The sequence below is a fragment of the Seriola lalandi genome, unplaced genomic scaffold (genome assembly GCF_002814215.2).
Source record: "Seriola lalandi dorsalis isolate HSWRI2012SDOR001 ecotype SW California unplaced genomic scaffold, Sedor1 jcf7180002054302, whole genome shotgun sequence".
Lineage (NCBI taxonomy): Eukaryota > Metazoa > Chordata > Actinopteri > Carangiformes > Carangidae > Seriola > Seriola lalandi.
In genome coordinates this window covers 94,728-117,779 of record NW_019524855.1, presented here as the reverse complement: position 1 = coordinate 117,779, position 23,052 = coordinate 94,728, and the positions used below count along the sequence as shown (strand labels likewise).

The following is a 23,052-nucleotide window of genomic DNA, read 5'->3' as shown; positions in this document are numbered from 1 at the left end:
GTTTTCCGTTCTTTCTTGTTTAGCTGCTGAGTTGCAGTTTTTGTCCTTAAACATTCAGCCGACCGTGTGGACTAAATGGACTCGGGCCCACACCCAATTCTAATTTCTCCACTGTGACACATTGGAATGATTATAGCTGCAGTAAAGCGAAGCCACACGGGACAATCCACCGGTTGTAAACATGCAAATTGTGGAAAGAATCCTTTTCCACAATAGGATCTGTAGAAGGAGATGCCAGTAATATTGAGACTCACATGGATCCCTTCATTTTGCGTGATCAAAGCTTGGTTTTGTCAGCACCAACCCGTTGGTTTCGCATTCATACAAATTCAACTACTCAGTGAATCTAATTGATTACATGTAGAAATGTTCATGTGTTGCATCTCAACATCCTGCCAAAGAAGGACTGGGTGTTAGAACAGCAGGAGACATACAGGTGCCTGGTTTCTGTGCCAGCACATCTGGGAATTCTTCTCACAATCCCCGGATTCATTGGTAATCTCGCAGCATACCGCTGTAGAATTGAGTTATCATGCCCTTGTGCGAGTTCAGAGACAAGTGGACGCTCAGAGACCTACAGAAATATGTCTGGCAAGCTCTGCGTACTCCCACAGCATTAAAGGTTTCTCAGCTTTCTGCTTGATCTTTCAGGGTGTTTCTTTCTCTCTTTTTCTGTCTTTTCATTTTTTTTTCTGTAATTTCTTTTCTCTACTCCTTTCTCGTTCTCCCTCTGTTGCCATCTTTAATTTACTGTCTATACTGAAAGCTACAAGTTAAAGTAATTCCATGGTCTTTAAGTGACTTTTATGATTCTGTAATGATTTTATGAGTCTGATCTATGGCTCGATTTCTTTACAAATGAAGCAGTGCCCTTTTGGTGTTCTGAGTTAATTCTGTCAGGTGGAGATTCTTCGAATGCCCCACATTTTTAACTGGTCTGTGGAAAACGAGCAGCGTTGTCTGTATGTGTGTGATCTCTTATAGCGTTAAAGTGTCTTAATTTATTCTGACCGCACTAAGCAAGCATCATGGCAAATTTTACAGCTGATGTGATGTCAGTATTGTTAATGTCATTTCGCTAAACACGCTGCCGTGAATGAACCTGCAATAACTTGTGTTTTTGACCACTTGGGGGCAGCAGAAACAACTTCATAATATTCACTCTTTTTACCTCTGTTTTTGGTCTCTACCAAGTCCTGAGGGAAATATCCGGCTCGCTCCACTATCTTCACAAAGCTGGTTGCAGAATTTGTGTCTCTGTTGTATGTCGCAGAGCTTTTCACAAAAAAAACAAAAAAAAAGAAATTTTTTCGAGTGCTGTATCCAAAAAGCAATTCTTTGAGAACAATAATGTTTCAGACCGGCAGCGAATGAATCAGTAAAAGCCCACTCTGTAAAAGCTGAGAGGAGCTTCAGATTTGGTTTTTATTTTTCAGTAGGTTCATCACTACCATCATATTGTCACATAGTTATTTCATACAATTATATCCGCTTTAAGTACCACCTTGTGGCTGTAGTCATGTTTCTCACAAATACACACTCTCACACTTGCGATTGATTTTTCCGAGAAGAAACAAGCTTTTATTATTTTTGTTTTTCATTTGGCGCACACACACACACACACAGACACACTCTCAACCGCCCTCAAATCCATTGGTAAAAGAAAAAAGTGGAACATTACCATTTGATGATTCAGCTCGGACTGAATTTTGACCTAGACTGGTTTATGGTTGACTCTCGCTTCTGCTGTTCGTCATCATCCCACACCACAAGTCATCTTTTTACTGTGCATTTGCTTAGCGTCTCCCGTGCTTGTTACTAGCCAGTATAAACAGCAACAAATGGCATGCTGTCACTGAGATGTAGTGGTCAACCGTAACGTGACACACACCGGAGAGCTATTTCAAAAAGTGGTTCAGGGAGGGAAAAAATGCAATCGGAGCAATTTTCTACATCCAGAAACTGACATTGGTCTGACAGCAGATCTGCTTAACTTTGGACCCCAGCTCTGGCTTTGAGCGTCTCATTCATGCAATGTTCTGTAGGAGCTTACTGCCACTCTAAACCCTGCAATACAAAGACTCTGATCTCCCAAATGCATTGTAATGACTGGGAATCCATGCATGGACAGGACTAATCTAGTTTGGATACAACTGGCAACTTGCCTCAGAAACAGTAAAATTTTATTTTTTCTCTGTCTGTGTATTATTTTCCATTTATTTTCGAAATCCTTCAGAGACCATGAGCAGGGATGGAGCGTGAGCACCCACCTCCAACCCAAATTTTACCCCCCACCCCCCTTCCTTAAAGCTTGAATCAGCATCTTGTCACAGCAAATTTGCAGTAGTGGTCACCCAGTCTAGTTGGCCCTCACAGTACAAATAAATATGGGAAACTAAAGACCAGAAATCAGGAACAGTCCGTTTATTTTTCTAACCATGACTGTGGTTTCACTCAATAAATATCTCTTCTGAAATGTTAAGGGTTTGAGTCGACTTTGGTTTTCCATTGTCATTATGTTCTTATTGTTTGGTCTGCCTGACCCTTTTTGCCTTTTCAGAATATGACTTCAGTTTGCACTGAATACTAATGAAGATGAATTTAGAGTCGTTTCATTTTTTCGAGGACTTTCAGTTAATGAACTGTGATGTGTGACCTCGTTGTGGCTGCGCGACCAAGCAAAAACATTTTTTGGAAAAACAGCAGAAAAGCAAAAATGGAATAAGCTTTTTTTTTTGTGTGTTCTCGCCACTTTGAGTCAGCAGGTTGAGCTGGTGCATAAACTGTCATCACTTTTGGAAAATATAGTGAGAACGGCTGTTGCTTTTCCATACATTTTATCAACTCAGGTTTCGGTAACTACTGAAAACTTGGCAACGCGGAGGATTTTCCATTGATTAGCTGTTTATGTTCCTTTCAGCAGGCCCTCCTTCACCCTCCTCCCGTCTGCCTATAACACACTTCTCCATTTTCACCCATCCAGAAGATCAAATTTCATCCCCTCCAGAGGTGCCCTCCGGTAGACAGAATGAGATGTGTCTCTGCTATGCCATTATTTATCTATAGATGCCTGATTGCCAATGATGAGAAAATAAATCCACCCTGATTTTGGCACTTTCAGAGAGGTAGATCCTTGCTGACCCCTAACCCGGGGTCACCCGGCTTCAGCATGCTGAGAAGACATTTTGCAGCATGATTGGGACATTTAAAATAAGTGTGTTTAAGGATGTTGAGTTGAAGTGAGACGGAGTGAGACGAGCTGGAATGTTGAGAGACGGTTTCAAGAGAAATGGATCCCATGTTGGTTCAATGATTATGGTTAATAAAGGCTGACCAAGAGAGCATGAGCTGGCGTGTTTTAAGACGTCTTGGTCGGAAATTTTCTTGCTGAGATTTATTTGCTCTCACCACGTACATTTTAATTCCAGCTCTCTTTTTTTTTCACATTAGGTCTTTGGAGATAGGCAGTGATACTTAAAAGAGAAAATGTTGTTCTTTTCACGTTCTGCACAGAAATTTAACTTGTCAGTACCTTTCATCCACGGAGGTTCCACTTAATGTTGTGTGTTGGCCTTCGCCGTCTCTTTCCCATTTTCTCCTACATCCTTCATGAGCTCACCCACCCTCATTGCTGGAAACTTAATTCTCTTTAATCTTTTACAGTCAATAGTCTTTTCTTTTTTTTTTTTATCTCAAACAAATTCCTTCTGATCAATGGCCCATTTCTCGCCCTTTGAACTTTCTGAGGCAGATCCCCTCACTCGCTCTTCCGTCTTTGCCGCTCTATGCATCCACCAGCCAGACCAGCTGACTGTGTGGGTTTTGTGACGGGGGTTCACACGGGTTAAAAGCTTTGATTATGAGCAGTGCGAGGGAGGTCCGCTGTGGGGTTTGACTCCATGACCTTTGGCACCATGTGGCCTGCAGTCCAGCAGTGGTCCACTTGACTTTAGGTAAACTGAAGCTACACACTGCCATTTACAGAGGGTTATCTATCCTGAAGTTGTGACAGAATCAGTTCATCTTAGCTACAATAAAAAATTGAGGATGTCACATGATTCATGAGCTGATTTGCCAGGAAGTGTCAAACATTGTGAAGCGGCGCTTTGGATCTTCTTGGGTGTTCACTAACTCTCTAGGCGAGCGCGAGCATCGGTCACCTGTCAGCTACACATCATTCAAATGTCAGTCATGTATGCTTAAATAAATACTAATATTCATTTTGGGAAATACACTTTTGTTTGTTGCCGAGCGTTAGAGTAGAAGATCGATAGCACTCTCGTATCTGTACAGTAAATGTTAAACTACTGCTAACAGCTGCTTACATTAACTTAACATAAAAACTGGAAACAGCTAGCTTGGCTTTGTGCAAAGGAAACAAAATCCACCTATCAACATATAAGCTCACTAATTATGTCTGGTTTATTTAATCTTTTATTTTATTTAAAACTTAAATATGATGCATGTCCTTTTTACACTTTGATTTTCAGATTTAATGCTTCACATTAAACAAACAAGATATGACATGTTCATTTTTGAGTGTTAGAAGTGCTGGAAAGCTAATTTTGTTACTTTCAGACAGAGCCATTTGAGCTGTTTCAGATCTTTGTGCTAAGCTAAGCTAACTGGCAGCTGGCTATAGTTTCGTATTCATCGAACTCTCTGCAAAAAAAACAAATAAATAGATTTACCAGTCAGTAAAAACAATCCCAAATTAATTTCGGTTATTATCGAATAAATGACAATGAAATCAGTCAAAACAAAATGCAGCAGCGTATACACTTTTCGTGTGTGAGCAAATTGTCGGACATGCAGTTCAAAAACATGAGCCAGCTGTCGGTAATCCATAACACGTTGTTAGGAAGTGAGTATTTGGGCTCTTATCTTGTCCTTCCTGCTAACAATCAGGTTTGTACATTCAAAGGTTCAGAGGAGGGGATCACAACAGCTGCTGCAGATAAGAGGGAGAAAAGATAGATGGTGAATTTGCGGCTCATCAGCCACAAGCTTGATTAGTTGATCCAGCAGTCAAGGAGCAAGCACACAAGCCGAGTGTATGTCCATCCATCAAACCTTTAGAAAGATTTATGCAGACTTTTTAAGGGGATCTGGTGTTCTTCCCAAATTTGAGCTTTGTGTGTGTGTGTGTGTGAAGGCTTTGAAGGTGGTTGCAGTCTCTGATTGCTACCCCGAGCTCATTTTCACTTCCATTACAAGTCTATCAATGTGAAGCAGGATCATGATGAAAGGCCCTCTGCAGACAATTGATCTCAGTAATGATGACGAGGAGGGGATAGGTCAGACATGCCACTTCTCCTTTCACTGGATTTTCTCGGAGGTGCTCGCTGTGAGCCCGTCAAGGCGCTGCGGTTTGATGGGCTAGTTAGATGTGTCATGTGATTGATTGTTCTTAAAATGCTCTTGAAAAAAAGGTATGGTGTGCATCAGCCAATTATGCAAAAAAGCCTGGGTGTACCCAGAGAAACGAGTACTATTCTCCAAACTAATTAATTAAATTTCTCTCTGAGCTCTTTCCACTTTATTTTTGCTACAAGACTTCTTTCACAACACTCTAGCGGATGTTAAAAAAAAAAAAAAAAAAAAAACTTTTTAGATTGAGTTTTCTTCCCAGTCAATTCAACCTAATCAAAGTGTAGAGGGAAAAAAAAGGCAGGCACAGGCACAAATAGGAATTCCGTAATTGGCCTGTTTTGCATTTCATCTCCAAGGATATTTTATTCACACGCCTGCCTTATAAAGGCTAAATTGTTTCAGTTCTGAACTGATTGCGCCTGAAACACAAAAGGGAAGAAAAAAAAACACTGCCCTCATCCCTCCTACGGGGTTGTGCTAAACCACTTATTTCAAACTAAACTGGATTATAGACAAAAGACACAAAGCTGGAATGCCTTGGTTTTCCTGCATAATGGAGCTGTAGCACCCGGGGAGCCGTTGCCTGGCTGGTAATTGAACTTATGCTTTTGAATGGTAGACATTTTAACCGCAGGCATATTAAGGAGGATGCACATGTTTGTTTATCCAAGACATAATAGACATGGGGTTCATGTTGTCCCCTGGTAATGTGTCCTCCAGAACATCTCCTCAGAGCATTTCCTGTTTGCTCCCTGCCTATATATTTTTTGCCTTCACATTTATTTTCCTTAGAAAGTCGGAGCAGTTGGCAAAGTAGGCCAAGAGCAAGGAGCAGTGGGGTTACAAATGTGTACTCAAGTGCATTGCAGTGGATTGTATTTATGCTCTCAACGCTGCCCAAAGACTTTATTCTGCATAGAAAATAAGGGAAATCTCAATGTACAAATGCAGCACAGGAATGTAAATGAAACATGGCCTCAGTCCTCAGTACTGACATATGGTTGTGGTTAAGGTGGTGTTGTCTGAGTAGGTGCAGTGTCTGAGAAGAGTCAGGATGACATATCTGTCTGTCACAGTGCCAGGTATGAATGAGTGTGTGTGGGAGCGGTGCCAGGTTGTCATCAGCAGCAGCAGCAACACTTCTAAACACTTGTGCCTCGTTGCCCTACAGCAAAGGCGCTGCAAAAATCAGCCGTAAACAACAACAACAGCCTCAGAGGAGATCAGAGTGTTGTCTTGTCGGGAACCTGGCACCCTGCCCTATAAACATGACACCCAGTTTTTAGTCGACCCCTTCTTTCTAAAAATAGCGGGCGTTTTTCTTTCAGTCTGTCCTGCAGAGCGCTCGGAGTTAGCACTGAGGTGGTGTCTCGTAAGCCCTTGCTTGGACCAGAGAGTCGTTTTGAGAGCCTGCAGAAGAGCCTCGTAAATCCAAGCTGGATTCCCTGAAGCAGTGATTGAAATGTATTAACACCGCTCAGCAAGCCTCTCTGGCAAAGTCTGTGTGAAGAACAGCCCCCTGGGCCTCACAGACCACTTCAGACCACTTCATGTCTTTGTAGAGTTCCTGCTCACCTGCATAGATTGAAAAGTGGCTGCAGGACCTGTGTTTTCTCCTCAAGTGATTTTTAGGGATGGAATTAATTCGTACATTGGAACCTGGTGTGTGAGATTTGAAGAGGATGATAGTCAGCCATCTATCCGGAGAGTTCATATGCAGTTCAGATGACAGATTTTAAAGTTGGGCTGTAGGAGCCTGGTGAATTTGAATTCCACGCTTTTACTGCAACTGCCTACTTTTTCTATGTAAGTTTTTCTATGTACGTTTTCTCCAGGCATGCCCAAACAGCTGTAGCAGTTTGTGAGAAACTTGTAATTGTGAGACTTTGCCAGAATCGAGTTTGTCAGACTAGTTTCAATTATTTTATTATTATTTTAGACCTAACATATGAACGGGCTGATCTGATGGTATGGTCGGTTGTCAAGATGAGGGTGTGGAGTGATGTCAATCTCTTGGTAAAAAATGCACACAATCACATAGAATATTGAACTATTCTTTTAACCTGTATGAAAGGATCTATCTCATCTAGTCCTTATGGATGTATTTATTTTTGTTACAACCACACATCAGTGGGTAATCCCACAATCAGCAATAACAATGCTGCATTCCCATGTGTCACTGAGGGCTAATTAAAATGATACATAGGCACTGTATTAACCTCTGTTCCGCAGGACGTGGAGTTTGTTTATTCCTTTTTTTCCTCTCTTTTTACAGGACCATTTAAACATAATTTTTAGCTTTATGACCCAAGTGCTTTCTGTTCTGGTCTTTCACTTAAACTGGCAAAGTTTCAGTCACTCAAATTGAATTTCCACATGACAAAAACCCGCTTTGGTCTCATATTTGGAATCTGTTTGTGTATGTTTGTACTATGTTATCAGTTGTGTCTGTACATACTGACAGACGTTAGTACATTTATTTCCGTTTTTACTTTTCACAACATTGCGATAACTAGGATCGTTTGACACGGACTCCATTCTTTTGTGTTCAGTTGCCTGGCTGTGGCTTTTGTTTTTATGATGGACTCTGTTGTCACAGTGGGTTTCCAGTCAAATTAGATTCATTATGGCTGACTGGATAAAGTGGTTCATCCATGACGTCCCTGCACAGTACCTTCGCCTCATATTCTTATTTAAGTGCTGTTTAATAACATCTGTCTTATATTCTACATAAAAATGTCTTTGTTTGTGATCTACTCCGTCCTGCCTGTTTTCCTCTGGATTTCCATGGGAGCTGACAGTAACAGCTTTGGCAGTGGCTCAAATTAATGAGAAACAGTGATGTGAATTGAAACGATGACCTTTTGTTGCCAAGCGACGGAACAACTTCTTCAGCTGTGGTATATCTTTACGGAGAAACTGAAGCACTGCTGGTTGTTGTCAGGTCTCCCCTGAAGGTTTTGACAGAGCTGACCTTTTACCAGTTTTTATTTATTTACTCATTTATTTTTTACTGCTATGAATGTTATATACCAATATTCAGCTCCGAAGCCTGGTACTTCAGCGCAAGTGCACTTGGTGCTCCCCTGAGCACCTAGGAAGTGTAAGAAGTATACATCTTGTAATTAGGGTGACTATTTCTTCAGATAATACTCTTCTGTAATATTCAGACTTGTGAATAGTACCATAGACTCAAAAACAATCAGACTCGGTCAGAAACAAAGCTTGACAGGAATTGGGTTGGTGGCAGAGTTGTTGTATCGAACTGCATTATATTGTAAGGTCTGTTGTCATGTAAACCCTCCGTGTATTTTACCACACTAGTATCAGAATTAGTTGTTTGCAGTGTCATTTTCATGGTGTTGTCATGATGTTGTCTCCTGTGGTTTCAGCCTAATTTCCTGTTGCCTAAGTGTTTGGCTGCAGCATTGCATTAGCAGTGATCATTAGCAGACAACAGAGCCTTTCCCCTGTGATGTGATGTGCCCAGAGGTTACGCAGGTTAAGCATCTCTGCACAGATACAATCTGTAAATGACAGTGGACGGGGCGAGGAAATCAATAGTACACCCTTAAAGCAGCGGTGGTATGAAGTTTATGATCACAGATGAGACATGTTTGTGCCCTTTGGCATGTGGAGATGGAGAAACGTCACATCCACTGGTATAAGGGTAATGAGAAGTTCTTCCCATGTTGCCTTGGGTTTAAGTTTAAATAATGAAAAGGTTTAGATCTGAGAAAACATCCAGGACCATGATGCCCTCAGGATTTAGATTCAGACTACGGAGACTAATGAAACAAACCACTGCTGCATACCTTATATTTTTGTAATCTATATTTTTGTTCCTTCTGTGGTACTGAATTATTTCTCATTTTTGATGTATTTTTGCAGCACAATACAAGTTAACATTGCAGGATATGAGTGGACACTGCTGTGAATGCTTTAGCTGCTGTTTTTAGAAAAAAAAAATAAAGCTCTACAATTTTCTAAGTTGGATTTTCCAACAACAAAAACAATGAAAGGTCAGTTGGTCTTAAAAGTGGAACATGCTTGTGGGGAAATATGTCCAGTCACTTTTCTGTGCTCTGCCAGCAAAGTATTAAACAACCAAACACACTATAAATATTTCATAGGCATTTCCACACAGCATTCGAGAAAGTGTTTAATATCAAGTCAGTAATATGATGAATGGGGTTCGTGTAGTTGCGTTTGTTTTGATACATCTATAGAGGCCATGAGAGATGTTAGTCTGCCATATTTTCTTCTTACTTGGCTTGAAAAGTTGAAAAGAGTCAATAACAGAACAGAAATAGAGGGCACTGGACTGTTCTTACTTCACAGGTTTCCAGAAACATCAAAGCAGCTAAAACAAAAGTTTTTGACGAATCGCATCAAAGCGACTCTACTTAGTGAACCCTTTCTAAATTGTCCTTGAGCACTCTTTCTGCTCCAGATGGCATTATGCAGCTGTACTGTCATGGCCACATAGTGATGTGAGATCAGACATTCCTTTGTTCAACTTCCAGTTCATAGTCTGGGTCAAAGTAAATGTAAAGGCATAAGAGTCATAAATATTACAACCACCCAGAAAACGAGGTTTGGCCTGATGCTCTCGTAAGTGCAGTGTATTTTCCTTTCCAGTGGATTGAGGGTTTCAGTCCTGTTTCTGTGTTTGCTTTGTCTTTCAGAGAAAGAACGTCCACCTGCTGCTCAATGTGTTTTTGCTGGCAGCCTGGGGAGCCGTCCTGTTAGCCTGCCGTTTCTACTGGATGGGCAACAAACCGCCCAACTTCTCCAACTCCGACAACCCGGCAGCCGACTCCCCCTCGCTCCTCACCAGGACGCTAACCTTTTTCTACCTGCCCGCCGTCAACTTTTGGCTCCTCCTCTGCCCGGACACGCTCAGCTTCGACTGGTCAATGGACGCCCTGCCTTTGATCAGGAGCCTGGCTGATTGGAGGAACTTTCATACAGTACTCTTCTACCTTGGGCTGCTGTTGCTGGCTTGGTTCGGCCTGTGGATGCACCACGCAGCCAAGGGCAAGGACACGAACGGAAAAGCGCAACATTACACCAATGGCAGAAATGGAAACAGTAACGGACACAGTTACCAATATAACAATCACGAACATATGAACAATTCCCACACAGGCGCTCACATTAATAGTGCACAAAACGGTACCAAAAAGCACTATGAGAGCAGGACTCCACTGCCCACCACTGAAAATGTTGTGGTGTTCTCTATAGGCCTGTTGGCTATCCCCTTCCTTCCTGCCACAAACCTGTTTTTCTATGTAGGGTTTGTGATAGCGGAGAGAGTACTGTACATCCCCAGCATGGGCTTCTGCCTGCTGGTAGCAGTGGGGATGAGGTCCCTGTACGTCCGACTGCGACGCCGGTCCTTCAGGACCATCTTGGTGTACTGCAGCGCGACCCTGGTTCTTCTCTTTGGCGTCAAAACTGTTTTGAGGAACCGGGACTGGCAGAATGAGGAGATGCTCTACAAGTCAGGGATTTATGTCAACCCTGCTAAAGGTAAGGCCCGACTCGGATGCATGCCGTCATTCAACTTAGCATGCGCAAAGGTGCAACTGCTCCAACATGAGCTCAAACACTCTTTCATACGTGGTTGTCTGAATAGCGTGAGCAAGCTTTAAAGTTTTGAATTTGATTATGTGTACTGTCTTTCTTCTTCTGCCGCCCTGAATAATTCAAAGTAAATCTGCTGCAAAGTGTCTCCTCTTCATCACTCAGCCCTACCACAGGATACATGAGTGCTCACAAGTCGTAGAGGCAGTGACACCGGTGTGACCTTTACCACTCAAGGCCGAATTCCTTCAGCAAAGTTTTGTCTCCTTTTTCACACATCTTCTTATACTCTGCATGCAGTTTGTTTCATGACACCACATGCCCTGTCTCACTTGGAAGGGCACCCGTCACCCGTCTCTGATTGGCACTTCCAACAGCGGATAAAATATTCAATAGCTTTCACATCCAAGGTCATCAGACACAGATTCCTGTCCACAGCAAAGTTCTCAGAGCAGGCTGAGCAGGGAAGCAGGGCAGGGACTCGCAAAGGCAACAGCAGGACACGTTGTGTTAGCTAATTTCCCTTTCAGATTCTGTAGCGGAGCTGAGGCATGACAGCTGTTTGTTTTGGCAGGCCATCAGCCGAACAGAGCAGCAGCAATGTCCCCGACTCACATTCATTATGGCTAATATGAGAATTGAATGGAAGTCGGCCTCACAGACGCAGACACACCCACTGGATCTTTTGAACTGTGAAATTTGGGGATACACGAAACAACTTCATGAAGTCATCTGTGCAGCACTGGGTGTTATGAGTTGAATGAAGGAAGCTTGAGTTTTTTTTTTGTTTGTTTTGTTTTTTGTTTTCCGTCTGCTTTTATTTATACTGAATATTCTTCTGGGATTTCATAGATGTTAGGATTTTGAACAATTAAGTAAATACATTGCTTAAAGCCACACTGTGGCCACACAGAGTGTAGCACTCACACAAACACATGTCAACAAAAGCAGCGTGAGCCAGGATTTTTATCTTCCTTTTCTACATGACTAGTGGAGATGCAAGGGGGAGCAGTATCTGAGGGTTTACAATAGTGTTATAATGCATGACGCTATAACAATGCATAAATGCCCCTTTAGGCATACCTGTCAGATACTGCATTGTGCCATTCACCAGTAAAGCCATTAGCTGTGCAATAGCACTGTGGTGGTCTTCTTTTCATACACACACTCACAGGAACGGCTGGTGGTTTTGGCACAAAGCTCCCCTAGTGTGTCATCTCGCTTTACTCATATGTCTGGGTATACCAGCGGCAGCAGAACAACATCCTCTTGAGAGGTTAAAAACTCTGATCCCATGTCAGCATGGGGCTGTGAATAACAAAAGAAAATTATTACTTGCCACAGAAATTTCTCTCCTTCTTTTTGTCAGCCTTTTAAGATTCAGAAAAAAAGTTGCTATTCAAGAAGGCTGTCGCACATTTTCTTTTTTTTTTTATTCCGTTTGATTAACTGTTTTTCTTCGCCCTCAGCATGGGGCAACCTTGGAAATGTGCTGAAGAGCCAGAGCAAGATGGAAGAGGCTGAACAGGCGTACAGAAATGCTCTGTACTACCGCAGCAACATGGCTGACATGCTGTATAACCTGTGAGTTTACCTTTTATCAGAATCTTATGTTGTCATTTCTGTTTTCTTATGCTGAATGCTCCAGTTCTCTCCTGTAGATGTGAAAATGTGCCTGCAAGGCTTAGAGATCTTTTGTGCTTGTATACATGTCTTTCTTTTGAGTGCGTCTCCACTCCCCAGCTGTTTCACTGACTTAAGAGTCTCTGTGCGTGTGCGTGTGTGTGTGTGTGTGTGTGTGTGTGTGTGTGTGTGTGTGTGTGTGTGTGTGTGTGTGAACAAATGGACGAGCTCTCCATTTCCTTGCGTGTGTTCATTGATCAGAGCTGTTCCCTCAGAGGAAGTGTCTTGTATTCCCCGGAGTGCTGTCTGTCTGACAGGGTTATTAATGATGCTGTTTTAGCCGGAGGGGAAAATGCAAAACATCCACAGCCAATACTCACAGTGTGCTCAAATGTCTGTGGTTTGCTCAGATCTACTACCCCCCCCCCCCAAAGTTTTATCAGCTGCTTGTGTTCTTGTCTACTTGTCTAAGCCTAACAGAGGCTTCTAAACTTTAAACATTTGAGTTTTTCAAGCCGTCGTTTCTTTCTTTATTTCGTCTGTTCCAGCGGTTTGCTGCTGCAGGAGAGCAACAAGTTCTCAGAGGCGCTCCACTACTATAAGCTGGCCATTGGGAGCCGGCCAACTCTGGCTTGTAAGTACAGCTCTTCTTTTTTATTGACAATCTCCAGCTCTTGTGGTTGTGGCTGTGCTGTGTCCAGGCAACAGTGAACACAAGCTGTGGTTATGTGAAGGGAGAGGAATAGGTGGCAAAGGGCAGTGGGTATATGGCTAAATTAAACATTCAACACAGCTGCCAGACTGGCTTTCAAAGCCAAGACGTGTCAACAGATCAAGTAACTGCATTATGTCATTTACTATGAATTCAGACCGTGACACTCATTTCTTCTTCTTCTACCTGCTACCCCTGCTTCCTTACATTTACTAGTGTCTCTCACTTTCCTGTTGTTTCTTTTACCTCTTCTTTGCTTTCCTCTCCTTCACCCCAACCTTTCTGCTTTTCCTGGAATAAAATCTTCCATACATTGTCATCTTCGGCAGGTTGACTCCCTGTTTACAGAGAATCGCTCACAATTTCACCTGATCATGGAACAAATTAGCTCCCTATTGTTCCAGGCATTAGTCAGTGACAGATAAACAGAGAGCCTTAAACGTCTCTTCCTTTTTTTTTTTTTTTTTTTTGCCTCTGGAATAATTATAGACCTAATCAAGATCGTGGTTAGACAAAAAAATTTCCATTCAGCGTGCAATTATCCAATCTGTTGGCGCCGATAACAAGGTTAATTAATTACCCCAAGCAGCAGACAAGTTGAAGACAGAATGAGAATGTGACAGTGAAGCTGGGTTTTTTTTTTTTTTTCAAGGTTACACCATTACTCACTGCCTAGTTGGGAGCTAACTTGTGCAAACTGTAGCATTTATATTTAATATGTAGAGCAGCCCTGCTCTTTGATAAAGTGCTATTGATTCCTGTCACATTTTGTGCATACAGAAAATCACTTTAGAAGGCTGATGAAATTGGAAAAAAAAAAAAAAACTTGCTTTTCTCTGCCTGTGGTTTTTGTTATCTGCTCCTCTTTCAGTGCAATGAAAAAAAGTCTAGATATTGACCATTGAAAGCAACACCATGTAAGACAGATAAGACTGTGAGGTGTGAGGAAGCTTTTTTAGATAACGAATTGCAAGGACAGAAGAAGAGGAAGGTAAATTTCTTTGTAGGAGGAAAAAAAAGGTTGTTTGATTCTCAGCCACGCCCTTTAACTTGATTATATGTCAGCGCTCTATAGAAGAGCCTTCCAGAGTGATCTCCTGTATCAAGTTAATTTATTCCAACAGCCGAGGCTTGATAGGGAGTCGTCTGGAAACGCAGGTCCACAGAGACTAATTACGCTGCAGCTGCTTATCGATCATTAGATGTTGTCGTTGACCGCTCAAGAAAAAAAAGTTTTAACAAGCATCCAAAGTGTCCCGCAGGGTGGATGCAAAGGTCAAACATACAGAACAATAAAGTGTGAAAAGGATTAACAGCGGGTCATTGTTCGAGCCTGAAGATCTATTTCATATAGAGATGGTCATTACTCACCTTTTCAGCGCTGTTGATTTCTGTGGCTTCAGGTCAAGGAGAGACACTTACGTATGTCAAGGAGCTGACCAACTAGGGAAATTAGTCACACACACGCACACACGCACACACATACACACACACACACACACACACACACACACACACACACACACTTACATTTGAGGAATCCAAGGAGCAACATGGTTCTCCTGACAGAATTAATCGTGCTTTTAAAAAAAAAAACCACATACATGAACATTAAAAACATTAAATCTTAGTTAAATCAACGTCAGTGTTCTGCCCAAACTAACGCTTTTCTCTGTGCATTGTGTTGTTTTCCCCAAACAGCGGCCTACTTGAACACAGGCATCATCCTGATGAATCAGGGTCGCCACGATGAAGCCAAGCGCACCTTCCTGACCTGTGCCGATATCCCCGATGAGAATCTGAAGGACCCCCACGCCCACAAGAGCTCAGTCACCAGCTGCTTGTACAACCTGGGCAAGCTGCTCCATGAGCAGGGACATCAGGAGGTAAAGACCCAAACTGCCCCTGTATGCTGCAAAACATGCTAGCATGCTGGGCATTAGCATTAGCAGTCTTAGATTCACAGAGTTGCATGGTAATGTTGATCAGAAAATCTGTATCTCACGTGTATCGATCAATGTTCGTTTCCTCCTTGTTGAATAGCTGTAATAACTTGTTTTTATTTTATTTAAGATGGTAAACGTGATAAGAAAGCCAAGATGCTATTGCATTTAACTGCCTTACCCATAGCTATCCATAATACAGAATAAAATGTACACATTCTACATGTAAAATTAATCTGCATAACGTATATGTTGGCTCTTAGAAATATGAAATATAAAGTAGCTTGATTGCACAAATTTATTTTAGCTCAAATGTGCAGCAAAAACATAATCTGTGTAACATCTAAGAAACACCACCACCATTACTGCTGTAGGAGTTCAAAGCAGACTCCTTCGAATACAGTACATGCTGGAAAATGTAAAACCACAGTGAACTGAGATAAAATGCAGGCATTTGCCCAAGGAGCCTTTGGGGGACACAGAGAAAATGTTCGCTTTTATATGGACATGTTCCAAAATTGCCTCTGTCATAGGGGACGCAGTGTCGTGTGCAGATAATCCTCAGGCTGTTTCTAACAAATTCACTCTCTTTCATGCCCTTAAAGACCTACAGTGCTGGCTAAAGTAACTGGTTTTCCAATGCTGCACATTTATACTGTACACAAGGACCGATGCTGCTGATTCAATCAGGAATGAAGCAGCAGAACTGCAGATTCAATAAAGGCCTTTATAAATAGTTGGCATGCTGGAGAAAGAGAACAGTCCCACTTCCTCCGACCTCTAACCGCAACATTTGCTTCAGCAATAAAGTAGTTCCACCTCCTTCTACCATTTAAACTCTGAGGGACGCTGAGGGGAATCGCTGGACCTAACACACTATACATATTAGATAGAGTCTGTATGTGACACCGCTCTGGTCGTCTTAACAGCCGTGACACTGAGGATAGACCCTGTCAGCCGGGCTCTGTATGAACCAGCCTGCCGGCGACCCCCAATTCCACGCTGTGTATTCACAGTGGCAGGGCCCCGGCTGCTGGGGAGGAATGACTGGTTACCCCAGCGCCAGTTTCTCTGGCGGGGGTCTGCTCCACTCTCTAATGCAAACAATCCCCCACCTTCTTCTTTTTTTTTTTTTTATTTGTCTCATTCACAGGAGGCCCTCTCTGTGTTTAAAGAAGCAATACAGAAAATGCCAAGACAATTTGCACCACAGAGCCTCTACAACATGATGGGTAAGAGCTGCTTTTGTTTCAGGACCACAAACATAAAAGCTGTTGTTTTTTAGTGCGGAAGTAACAGCAGATGGAACTGAGGGTAAAGGGTTATTTTTGGACTGTTTTTGGAGAACTTGTCTATTATACATCATTCAGTTTGCTGTTCTGAGCACCTTCAAACAAAGAACCTCTCTGTTTCTTCTGGACAGGCAGCAGCAGCAACCTAACTTCCCATACGCATTAGGAAGTACGAATTTCACTTACGAGGACTGTTTAGAGCCGCAGCACTCACGCAGCTCTGAATGTGAGATAACCAGGGGTCACTAACCTCCACTGTGGAACAAGGATATCTCAGACATTTTTGGAATTTGCCCTGAAAAAACAGGTTACATTAAACTTACGAGTTAAGTTTGTAAAAAAAAAAAAAACAAAAAAAACATCAGAATGATTGTTGCTTGTGATTGTAGTTTTCTATGAGGAGGTCAAACATTATCCCTAACTCTAACCCATACCACTAGTGCTGTGAGAAATCAGAAGATGTTAAATCTGTGTTCAGATTGTGAGCTGTGAATCCTAAACCTGCGGCTTACAGTACGATCTCGGTTAATGAATATGTCGGTCAAGATCATTGTGGGCTTTGTGTAGCCTACAGTTTAGGTTAAGACAGGGCTAAATTATGCTCAATTTTTAAGGACTACTTGAAGAAAGTAGATTGTCAAAAAAATGTGCAAAATCAGTGTCAGATGAAGCCATTTGCATCAATTTATATCAGTGAAATCCATGTTTGAGTTCATGCTGTTAAACAGTGTTTAACAGCTAAACAGCTTTACAATATCATTTTACACAGAGTTAATTTGCTTTGTTGGATTACAGCTGTAGAACAGCTGCTGCAGGCTCATTATAGCTGCTCTCTCTTTGCTTTTTTTTAACTTTTTTTCCCCCCTCCCTCCTGCTTTCTCTCTGTCATACACATGCAGCTACTTAAACACACACACACTTCCAACCTGGGACGTCTGTAGTCCAGACTTGGTAGTGCCACAGGTTCGCTCATGTGTTGGCAAAATGCAATTTGACAGAGCTGCTGAGATTATGTCAAAATGTTGATGAAAGTTCCAGTCACCGTTAAGGAGCAGCGCTGCGTCTGTAACGGAGGCACTGAGCCAGCGAGCTGTGATTTCTCGTGCTTAGCGTTGTTTCCTCGCTCAACTGATTTGCACATTTGGCACACCTGCTTGTATCTGTTTCCTTCCAGTCTCACTCACTGTGCTGCTCTCATGCCGTTTGTCAGACGCCAAGGAGCAGAGGCTTTCATCAGAGGCAGACCTGGGTGGTAATCTGCACCCTACTGGTCTCGCTCCAGCACTCTCTGGTGGGCCGAGGAATGTTCCACTCCGGAGGAGCTGGTTTTCAGCTCCTCGGATTCAATGTCACTTCTAATTGCACGTTGATGTTTGTGCTAATCTCAAACAGAAGTCTGCTGCCAAGGAGGCGAGACAAGTATTTCAAACCCCGTCAACAAATGAAGACCCGTGTATGCATTTTGAAATAGTGGGGGTTCATTGTAAATTTCCTATAACCATATCTATCACATTGACGATTCATTAAACTGAAACCGAATTTGGAAATACAATCGAGTGCTTTCAGTTATTGCACTTGTCAAAATGTCAGTTTGAAATGAAGAAAGTGACAAGCCAGCCATGGGAATATACGACTTGACAATATTGAGATTTGCGACATTTGTGAAATCCACTAATCCATTATTACGCTCTATGTGATGTTAGCTGTTGACAAGGACATTTTTGCATGTGTGACCGCAGTATCATGGATTTCCAGCTCTTGAATCTAAAACATGAGGCTGCACTGATGGACATCATCTTGAAAATATGTTCTCATGTATTACATTACATCTGGGGTGTTGGGAGTCTTAAGCCTCAAGCTGTATTTTCTCACAATGAAAGGAAGTTACATCTTAAATATGATGTCTTTTACATGCCAGCAGTATGTGTCAAGAGCTTTCATTATCGTTATCGCTCATTGGAGAACATTTGTCTAGATTAAGAAGGTCCTGCAATTGTAATAATGAGGTGTGTGTCACCTGTTGCTTATCACAGTTTCTTATCAAGGAAGTGATTAGTCTCAATCCCCAAGGGATTAAAGTTTCAGACCGCTCTAGTCTAAACAACGTGTCCACTCGTTCGGCTGCTTGTGAGACTCGGTGTAGATTGAAATGTAAACATGTAACCACGTTCGAGTGAAATTTTCAACACCTGTGCTACATTCACTTTCTGCCCCTAAATATGTTATAATGTTGAGTTTAACTGTGTTGTGTCCAATTACCAGCCGATGTTGTCAAATTCTTGCAATAATACAAGTGTTGTTGGACGGCTATGAAAGAGAGGTCATTGTTATTTCAGGTGTTAGCAGGCAGAGGGTCAGGTTCTGCAGTGGGGGGAGGTATCAGATGATGTCTGACAGACCAGAGAGTGTGAGGGAGTGTGTGTTATAGACTCACTTCTTAAAACATCCACTAAACTCATATTATTTCTATTCTAAGAACTTGAGTTGAGTAATTTTCAAATTTAAGATATCCAACATGTTCATTATTGAATGAGATTCAAAGGTTTGCTTTTGTGAAAGACACTGAAAGTAGTCTACAAATCAAGTATGAATGTTTTATGTTTAAACAAAGCTAAACAATTGCCTCCTCTTAGTTCAGTGCCATGTATCACCCTATATGTAAAAAAAAAAAAAAAGGACTAGTTGATAAACAACATGAGCTTTGTGTTCCAACCCACTGGGATGAGGTCTGGCCTCAATACTGCTCTGTCATGCAAATCCTCAGCAGAGCAATGGGAAGATGTGTGATGTCTTAACCTCTGACAGCTTGACCCCTGACTCGACCCTCGCTTTGCCTCTCACAGGAGAGGCCTACATGAGGCTGAGCAAGCTGCCTGAAGCTGAACACTGGTACCGAGAGTCCCTGCGAGCCAAGCCGGACCACATCCCCGCACACCTCACCTATGGCAAACTCCTGGCCATGACGGTAAGACTTAATGAGTCTTATAAGAGAACACACACACTTGCTTAATTCAATACACTGAGGGCTTTTGCTGCTACGGCCTCCACTGGTCTGCTATGACCAGTACCACGCTCCATTCAAACTGAGGTCTGACGCCTGCCCCGTTGACATGGACATGTCTGCCTTTTTGCTTCCCTGACCCAGCTCTCATTCTCTACCTGTCTTCTCTTCTTTCTTTTCACTTTCTTTTTATTGCGCTCTCTTTCATCTCCCCGGGCTTTTCCCCAGTTCTCCTCAGCTCTTTACTGACGGTCGTAATGTTCTCCTGAAGTCTCGACAGTTAATCAATAGTGCGTGGGTGAAAGAGAGCGAGGGAAAAGATTGGAAGAGAGTGAGCATGAGAGAAGAGGGTGGTCACATTGTATTTCTCAAGATGATCATCTCTGTCAGGGAATAGCACTTCCTGATTAAAAATCTTGTCATGTCCGCCCACCCTTTTTATTTTGCTCCATGTAAGTTCTTCCTACATCTTAAAAAGTAGCTCATAAAGCTGCGCCTGTAAATTGTAACATTGCCCAAAAAAATAGAAAATTTAAATCTTTAAACACTGTAGAGAAATAAATCTGCATCTGCCCTGGATTTTAGGTCTGCAGAGATAATATCCGTTCAGGGTCACACAGCTGACCTGTGTCCCTGCAACCAAAGAAAAGGCCATCTGTGTTGATGGGACAGAAGCAGAGTCCCCGAGTTTACGAGGAGACGGTCATGTGTTCAGGTCATACAGTCATCTGTTACAGATCGCAGCTCGATAGGCGTGTTTGGAATCGAGCTGGCCGAGGGGAGCGGGGCTGAAAAGGACTGTCAGAAAAGAAATAAACAAAGTAGAGGAAGAGTAGCACAGAAGGTCAAAAGAAGGGTGGAGGCCTCCTCTTCAGCTGACACCCTTCTCTCCCACAGTCTGGGCCCTAATGAAAGGACGTAAATGTGTTCAAAATCCAGGAGCAGTGGTATCTGGAAGGCAAGGCTCTTCCTGGCTCTGTCCCTTTTCATTTCCCTCATGGAAACAGGGTATTTTTCAAGTTCTTTTCATTTATACTTTTTCCAAAATTATGAACTTGCGTGTATCACAACTGAGTTGTGTGGAGGAATTTTACTGGCACATCTTTTACCTAAATTTACTGGAAAGAACCTTATTTTTCCAACATGTTATAACGATGTTGAAACACATTTTGAATCAAAGAATTTACCCTTAAAGAAATAGTTTGACATTTTGGGAAATATTTGCCAAGAATTAGATGAGAAGTATGATACTACTTATTTATATGGTATTTGTATGGTAAATATGAAGCTACCACAAGCTTAGCTTAGCACATGAAAAAATATTCTTAGCATCAGCATCTCACCAATCATGTCTGATGAGTTTAATCGAAAAACTGAGGTGGCTAGCTAAGCTAACTAACTGGTTGCTGGCAGTATTATACGAATATAATCCTATATATCAGTGAAGTGGGTCATTGTGTGTCTAAATTAAATTGAGCTCTTGCACCACACTAGATTGATTTTCCAATCTGCACTCAGACTGATGGTCATATTAAATTGTAGTTCAGCTGACACTACAGACAAAAGTCGCTTGTTAAACTGACACGAATTCCTCTCTGAACAAAAGCCATCAGACATCAGAAAGTATGCGAAGCCAGGAGCTGTCAGTGAGAACAGTTTAGGGGAACAACACAGTTCTCTAGAGGAGAGTTAAGACTTGGTGAAGTGGACGCGGGTAAGAATTCAGTTGGCCGTGAAGAGAAACTCATTTTATTTAAGAAAGTGTTATTGATTCGGGAGGAAAGTATAGTTCAAACCTGCAGGGATAATTCTCTGTAGATCTCTGACCATGATGGATGGGATTGGTGTTTTGAGCCCCTCTGATCCTGTGAGTGCAAATAATTCCATCAGAGCAGTTGTTTGGACAGGCTTAGAGATTCTTTAGCCTTGAAAACAACATTTGAAAAGCACAGACATTTATTTTAAAATGTTTGCGAAAATTTTTACCCATGAGTCAGAATCAGGGTACCATTTAATGCATGCTCCTCTGTTGTGGCTATGGCCCGTGTGCCTGATGACACCGGCGTTTAAGCGTGATCAAAACCAGAACAGGAAGTTGACCCGCTCACCAGCCCTCCGCCTCTATCATCCCCTACCTCCACACTCCCTGTGGCACAACTGTAAGTGATGAAGACGCTTCAGATACTGTCGGGGGGTTTCAAGGTTCAGATCCCTGCGGGAGAGATAGAGGGGCTTCGAGATAAGGCTCGGCAGCAGGGTCAGGGAAGGGTGAGAGGATGACGGTGGAGCTGAGGTGCAGAGAGAGAGAGAGAGAGAGAGAGCAAAAGAGTTGCTGTGATTTGTGGGATGAAGGGAGGAAAAAATAGGAGAGGAAGGGAGAGTTAATCACACCGATCAGTATCACCCTCCCTGCTGTGCTGACCCCTCCACACCTCCACTGACACCGAGGGGATGGGGGGAGGATGTGTTCCGGACGCTCTCTGCACTCACCGCGGGTCAGAGCTGGACACGGCCGCTGCGATGCTCGCAATATTGGATTCAGTCATCCAGTTGTCATTTCCTCAGCTAATAGGATGCAGGCTTCATCCATAATCGCATAGGCACCCGCAGAGCCGGGGGTGAATCTACAGTTTATCTGATGTGGTCGGGAGATGTGAGGTGTGGGGCACGCACCAATAATCTCAGCGTGTGTGTGACAAAAGGGAGGATATTATGTCCATATTGAATGAGAAGTAGATATAGTTCATAGAGAGTAAAAGGATTGTTTAAGGTAGAATACATTGTGTTCTCAAGATTATTGTAATAGATGTTGTTGATCTTCCGTCTTTTCATCTAGTGCCATCCTCAAGTTTTTTTTTTCCAATACTTGAGCGAAATATCTTGCAACACATCAGCCTCAGCTCTGCTTTGTGTTTAGGGCTAATAAGCAAATGTTAAAACTGAGATGGTGAAGACGGTAAACATTTACCTTCTATGAGCATGCTGGGGTTTAGCTTTTAGCTCACAGTGCAGCCTCACAGAGCTGTTGGCGTGGTTGTAAACTCTTTTAAAGTCATGTTTAGATACACTAGAGTTCTGCACAGGCCCTAAACTGAGACATCAACTGAAATCAGTCTTTATCCCCGTCTTTAAGACTCAGCCCGACTGAACCCGATGGGTACTGCAAAATTTAAGACCCATCTTGTGTCACGGAACCGATATTGACTGTTCCCTTGCCAGGCATGTGCAGCACATTGGCTATACTCTGGCCTTTTTCCCCCTCTCCCCACAGGGCAATACATATCTTTTTGCAACATGCGACACATATGTATGCAGAAGGTGGGTACAGTCAGAGAGAGAACGAGCTCAGATCCTGAGGTAGCAGAACTTTAGCTTTAAAAAAAAGAAAAGTAGAATAAAGGAAAACATGATCATTTCTCTCTCTCTGTTCTGAAAAGTGATGAGGAGTTCACTCCTTTCGAGTTGGAAGCATTGCCATGAGTTTGACATCACAGAGAAAACAGTATAACAAGAGAATTG

At 42.5% G+C, this 23,052-nt stretch overlaps 1 protein-coding gene across 1 annotated transcript in view; it reads left to right on the top strand.

The window, feature by feature from the left end:
* LOC111655071 (protein O-mannosyl-transferase TMTC2-like) overlaps positions 1-23,052 on the top strand; it is an 89,223-nt gene that overhangs the window by 51,630 nt on the left and 14,541 nt on the right. Inside the window, exons 3-8 of the mRNA XM_023406318.2 lie at positions 10,062-10,908; positions 12,432-12,546; positions 13,134-13,219; positions 14,999-15,183; positions 16,394-16,472; positions 19,376-19,497. Of these exons, the coding sequence (XP_023262086.1) occupies positions 10,062-10,908; positions 12,432-12,546; positions 13,134-13,219; positions 14,999-15,183; positions 16,394-16,472; positions 19,376-19,497 (1,434 nt within the window). The remainder of the gene's footprint in view (positions 1-10,061; positions 10,909-12,431; positions 12,547-13,133; positions 13,220-14,998; positions 15,184-16,393; positions 16,473-19,375; positions 19,498-23,052) is intronic.